At 35.4% G+C, this 6926-nt stretch overlaps 1 protein-coding gene across 1 annotated transcript in view; it reads right to left on the reverse strand.

The window, feature by feature from the left end:
- The window catches only part of TBC1D9 (TBC1 domain family, member 9 (with GRAM domain)), a 149704-nt gene extending 142784 nt beyond the window's left edge, over positions 1-6920 (reverse strand). The window contains exon 1 of the mRNA XM_011969841.1: positions 6750-6920. Within this exon, the coding sequence (XP_011825231.1) occupies positions 6750-6879 (130 nt within the window). The 5' untranslated portion in view covers positions 6880-6920. The remainder of the gene's footprint in view (positions 1-6749) is intronic.
- Positions 6921-6926: the final 6 nt, after the last annotated feature.

The raw sequence follows: 6926 nt of genomic DNA on the forward strand, positions 1-6926 counted from the left end.
GAAGTACAATGTCCAGTTCATAATCAAAAGTAGCCAGACATAAAAAATGACATCAGAGCATGAATGAAAACTAGGAGAGAAAAACAGACAATAGAACAGGCTTATAAGAGCTTGAGATATTTAAGTTAATTGAGGCCTTACAAGAACCATACTTGCTCAAAAAAGACAAAAAAATAAGATTGAGAATTGTAAGAACTGAAAATTAGACAATGAATCAAATAGAAATTTTTGATTTAAAAAAATAATTAAAAGCGGTTGGGCTGAACAGATTAAATACAGTTAAGGAGATAGTTATTAACTTGGAACAGAGATCAGAAAAAAGTAGCCAAAATGAAGTAAAACTTAAAAGGTAACAGACATAGAAGATACGATGAGAATGTCTAACATATATGTAATTGGAGTGCCAGAAAGAGAGATGAGGGAATGAAAGAAAGGCAATATTTGAAGAGACAGTGGATAAGAAGTCTACTAACCCACGGAAAGACATATTAAAGAACACCTACTACCCCTAAGCAGGATTTTTAAACATCCACAAATTATCTAGATCATACTAAAACTGCAGAAGACCAAAGTCAAACAGAAAACCCTAAAAGAGTTAGAGAAAAAAGACATATTACCCACAAAAGAACAACAATTCAGAGTGACAGTTTAACTCAAAAGAAATGATGTCTCAACCACGCTTTTTAAAAAGATATTAAGTGCCAACCATTCAAAATAAAAATATCCTTCAAGAAAGAAAGCATAATGAAGACATTTGGAGACATACAAAAACTGAGAAAAGCTGTGACAAGCAGGTCCTCACTAATGGAAAGAGTAAAGGATGTTTTTCCTGGCAGTGGAAAACGGATTCCAGAAAAACCACCAGAGAGGGAAGAAGAAAGTAAAACAAAAATGGTAAACATGTAGAGATCCAACTGAATATAGGCTTTAAAATTAGTAATAACTGCATGTCCTTGGGTTGAAAATATGTTAAGAATTAAAATACACTATTACAACAAAAATGGTATGTAAGTTGGGGGTGGGGAGTTAAAGTATTCCATGGTCTTTGCATTACATGAGAAAAGATTTAACATGTCAATTTAAAAAATAAAAAATAATGGCCAGGTGCAGTGACTGACACCTCTAATCCCAGCAATTTGGGAAGCTGAGGTACGAGAATCACTTGAAGCCAGGAGTTTGAGACCAGCCTGGGCAACATAGTGAGACCCTGGCTTTCCTTTAAAAAAAAAAAAAGGTTAAAAAAAAAAGTACTGGTTAACAATATAATTTGATGAGTCAAAACTGCATATGTAATGTCCAGAATAACCACTAAAGAATAATAAAATGAATATAGGACTTCTAGCTAATAGAGTCTCAAAAATTGTAACTTAAAAAAAATTATTCCCATATCCCACCAAAAGGCAAGGAAGGCAAAATAAAAAGAACACAAGATAGCTAGAAAAAGTATAAAACACTTAATAAAAGAGCAGATTTAAATCCAAGTCACATGGACATTAACTAAATAATACAATTAAGAGTGAAAAAATTTCAAAATTGAATAAGAAAAAGTCAACTGCCCGGGTATGGGGGCTCACACCTGTAATTCCAGCACTTTGAGATGTCAAGGTAGGAGAATTGGTTTAGGCCAGGAGTTTGAGACCAGCCTGGCCAATATAGTGAGACCCCATCTCTATTTATAAAAAAATAATTAAATTATTAAACATTATAAAAAGGAAATAAATCAACTATCTGCTATTTATAAAAGACATATCTAAAACATAAGGATAGAGAAGAGTTGAAAGTAAAAGTATGAAAAAGAGATACCATAAAAATACTAACCAAATAAATCTATTCCAACCATAAGAATGAGACAAAAGCAATTCTGGAAATATATGTGAATATTTCATAATGATAAAATGCTCAATTCACCAGGAATATATTACAATTATAATGCTATAATGCTATATTATTAGGATTGCTTTATAAATGCAAGTTCAGGTAAACACTTGAAAATCAGTTACTATAAGTTACCACACTAACAGGATAAAGGAAAAATCATGATTACATTGATAAAAATGGAAAAGCATTTCTTAAAACTTCAGCATCCAAATATAATAAAAAACTCTTGGCAAACTAGGAATAAGAACTCCTCAAAATAAAATAAAATGAAAACAAAATAAAATGAGAACAAAAATAAAAAAAAAAGAAACAAAAAATTTTACAAAAATTACCATACTTAACAATGAACAAATGTTGAAAGTCTTTCTTTTAAGACCTGGGAAGGGATAAGAGTACGTACAATTGCCACAACAATTCATAATTGTATATGAGGTCCTAGCCTGTCAAGAAAGGCAAAAACAATTTTTAAAAGCATAGGAATTAAAAAAGAAATAAACTGTCAATATTAGCAGGTGATATGGTTGTCTATGTAGGAAATAAAAAAAAAGAATTTACAGATAAATTACTAGAATTCATTTCTTAAGTTAGCTACATTCTGGATACAGGTGAATATATAAAACAACTATATTTCTACATCCCAGCAAAAAAGAAGCAGAAAATAAAATTTTAAAAAGACAGAATATACAACAGAGTGAAAAAAATATGAAATAACTAGGAATAAATATAATAAATGAAGCTTAAAACCTCTACAAAGAACACTATAAAACACTGAGAAAAAATTTTAAAGATCTAAATAAATAAAGGAATATACCATGTTCATGGACCAGAAGACTTGATACTAGAAAAGTAAAAATTTTGCCCAAATTTATTTACAGACTCAATGTAATGTCAATCAAAATCTCAATAGTTTTAACATCTTTGTTGCTGCTGTTGTTTTGTTTTGGTGAGACTTTGCAAGCTGATTCTAAAATACAGATGGGTCCCAACTTACAATGGTTCGACTTACAAATTCTTTTTTAGTTTATAATGATGCAGAAACTATACAAATTCGGTTTGCTCCTTGACTTACAATCAGGTCACATCTGGATAAACTCACTGTAAATTGAGGCTATTTTAAGTTAAAAAAATGCATCAATATTTTCAACTTACTGAAACATAACTCCACTGTAAGTAGAGGAGCATCTGTATTGTACTTAAAGAATAGTCAAGAAACCTGTAGAGAACAAATAACAAGATAATAGAACTTTATCTACTGCATATAAACTCTTACTATAAAAGTACAGTACACAATTACCCATGTAACTGCACATGTAACCCCTGAATCTAAAAGAAAATTAAAACTACAGTGTGGTGTTGGTGCAAGAATATACTAATAAACAAAAGAAATAGACTAGAAAACCCAAAACAGACCCACACATATGGGTACTTGATTTATGACAAACATAGCTCTACAGAACAGTGAAGACAGAATAGCCTTCCCAATAAATCACGCTGCGGCAAATGAATGTCCACAAAAAAGTTAAAATACAATACTTAACCCCTACTTCACACAATATGCAAAAATTAATTCCCAGTGATCTATACATGTTAAGGTGGGGGTTAAAACTGTTACATTTCTAGAATATAGAAGAATGTCTTTATAACCACAGAGCAGGAAAAGACTTATTGAACAGAACACAATAAAATATTAACCATAAAGGAAATGGTATCTAAAAGGAAATGGTATCTAAAAAGGACTTAAGGAATTTTAAAAATTAAGAATCTCTGTTCATCCTTTACAGAGTAAATAGGTAAGGAACAAATGAAGATTTTGCCACACATGTAACAGTGGGCTCATACCCAGAATATATTTTTTAAATTTCTGCAAGTTAGTAAGAAAAAAGACAATCCAGTTGAAAAATGAACAAGAGACTTGAACAATCATATCTCAAAATATTCCAAATGGCAAAACATATGGAAAAATGCTCAACTTCATCAGTCAGGAAAAAGCAAATTAACCCTGCGATGTGACATTACTCCAAAACCACAACAATGGCTAAAATTACAAAGACTGACAGTGTTGACAAGGATACATAATGGAACAAGGGAAACTTCCGTATGCTGCTGGTGGGATTATATTGGTACAACTACTCTGGAAAACTGTTTGGTATCATCTACTGAAGTTGATAATACATTATAAGCTAGCAATTCCTCTCCTGTTTATAGAGCAAATAGAAATGTATGCCCACAGGCACCAAGAAACATGTCCCAAAATGACCACAGCCACATGATCCATAATGCCCCCAAATGGACCATCCAATGGTCCACCAACAATACAGTTGATAAACACATAAATAAATTGTGGTATACTCATATCATAGTTTTCTACACAGAACAGAAAAATGAATGAATTACAACCACCAGCAACAAAATGAATATCACATGCACAAGGCTGAGCAAAAGAATCCAGACACAAACGAATACATACTCTATAATTCCATTTCATTTCTTGCCAAAAAAAAAAAAAAAAGGCAAAACCAAAATATAGAGTTTAGGGATATGTTCTTTGGAAAACCTATAAAGAAAATCAAGGAAGTATTTACAAAAAAAACCATGAGGACAGTTTTTATCTTTGGGGGAGGTGACAATGATTGGCTGAGAATCACAAGGGGGCTTTTGGCACAATAGCAGTGTTCTATTTTTTTAATCCTGGTGTTGGTTGCCAAGTGTTCACTTTGTACTAGATCGCTGCACTTTGCATCTGATGTCTGTAATTTTATGTATATGTATGAAATCTGTCAAAGGGAGTTAAATAAATCAATCAAATGCATCCACAATAGAAGAAGGACTTCATTGCATCAATGCCTATACATATTGCTTAGAATCAGGAATCCAGAATATCTTAATTTTTAAAAAATGCTAAGTGTCCTCAACTTTGACTCATTGTTTTTTACAGCTTTCTGTGCTAATCTTTCCATGACAATGATTTCAATGATTCCATTAATAAGTGTAATTGCTGTGATTTCTCAATTTACAAGATGTAATTTTACCTATGTGAAATAAGTCATTGATGACAAGATGAGATTTCAAGTGGACTGTAGTCAGTTATAGCTCTACAAACCAGTAAGAACACAATACAAATGTTAAGCAGAAAAAGAAGGCTCTGAATCCCTGAATTTTTCACATCCTATTGCAAATGATACAGGTAAATGAATGCTTAATGTTTACAAGGTGTAGGAGGGTTAACTGCAGAAGGAAACGTTCTTTTTTACTACAGTAAATTATCTACTCTATGTTATTGTCCTAGGCTTAAAGGACTATGTGGGCCTGGCGAGGTGGCTCACGCCTGTAATCCCAGCACTTCAGGAGGCCAAGGTGGGCAAATTAATTTGAGATCACGAGTTCAAGACCAGCCTGCTCAACATGGTGAAACCTCGTCTCTATTAAAAATACAAAAAAATTAGCCGGGCATGGTGGTTCATGCCTGTAGTCCCAGCTACTCAGGAGGCTGAGGCAGGAGAATCGCTTGAACCTGGGAGGAGGAGGTTGCAGTGAGCCAAGATCGCACCACTGCACTCCAGCCTGGGCAACAGAGCAAGACTCTGTTTCAAAAAAAAAAGGACAATGTAGGCTGACTCCAATATTAGACCTGTAAATTACACATTAACATTTAAAGTTAGATAACTTCTACAAAGTGAACTGGAAAATCCTGGTATCAGATCACTAGTCAGTATTTCCAGAATGGGGCCTGGAGCTCTGCACATTTATCTTTTCTGGTAGAAGCAAGATCCTTCAAACATACCAGTATATATTGTACCACATGACACTTAAATTTTAATCTTGAGAAAATTAGTTTATAAATATAATTATAAGTAAATACATATATCAAGAATCTTTATTTCATAGCACAGCATTTGAAAGCAACAATTTACCTAGTGTGCAAACCCCAGGTGATATATGAGGTTGATAAATGCTCAACTCTGAGGAGGTCAAAGTTCATCTCTTTTTTGCAGTCTCCTTCCTAGTGAAACTTCTACTATTTCTTCTACTAACTTTTTCACTGTACAAAGTATTCCAGTTCTGTTCGTTCTAAATAACGCAAAGAGGGAGAAGGTCCAATTTCTCTAGTATGGTATGAGTTCAAGATTATTTCGAATATGGCACTACTTTGGATATAGGTCTAACTGATCTTATTATCCTGAATGATATGATATGGCTTCAGCAACAATTACAATAATACCTTGAAGGAAGGGGGTTTAGGGAAGATGTGATTGAGCCAAAATAGTTAAAATGCAGTTATACAGCCAATTATTTTTACTACTAGAACCAGACAGCTTGCTTTGCTTTATTTCTAATCAGGTGAAACAAAAGAATTCCTGTTTCCTTATTCATTCTCTTCGGTCATAACTCATCTAGGAAATGACCACATCAGTTCCTTACTGATCGCTTCCCTGGAAACAAAAGAGCATTTTACACCTGATCCTGCTGTTGCCAGTAAAGAAAGTGGAGTAAAAATTAACCTTCTTCCTTCCGTCTTCTCCATTTGGAAAACAGTATTTTTAAGGGGGGGAGGGGAAGGGAATGCTGCATTCAATTTATAGGGGATAATACATTCCCTCCGCCCCAGACTCACTCTTTTCCATTCTCCTCAACATCATCCACTTAAAGAACGCTCAGTACGCTAAGGGCCCCAAAGCCTGACAGAGTCAAAAAAGAAGCATCTCTGCCCAACCTGAACAGCACGACTTTCCAAGCCTCGCACACAACGAGGCAGGGCGAGTCGCCCAGCCCCAGGGGACCGGGCGGCGTCTCCTGAGCCTGCAGCCCAGGGCCGCGGGCGGCGCCGCAGCGCTCCCGACTCCCCTCCTGCAGGGATCGGCCAGGGTCCTTACCCGCCAGTCCGCCGCCGCCACCTCCATCTCCGGCGTGGCCCTTCCTCCGCTGTAGGATGAAGTATGGGTTGGCCCTCTCGGTGATCCACAGCGCGTTGGCCAGCAACACCTCCTCGGGGTTCACCCACATGGTCCTGGCCGCCGCGGGCTGGCGCACAATGGGCCCGTGGGTCGGGT

Source organism: Mandrillus leucophaeus, unplaced genomic scaffold (genome assembly GCF_000951045.1).
Source record: "Mandrillus leucophaeus isolate KB7577 unplaced genomic scaffold, Mleu.le_1.0 Scaffold914, whole genome shotgun sequence".
NCBI classification, from domain to species: Eukaryota; Metazoa; Chordata; class Mammalia; order Primates; family Cercopithecidae; genus Mandrillus; species Mandrillus leucophaeus.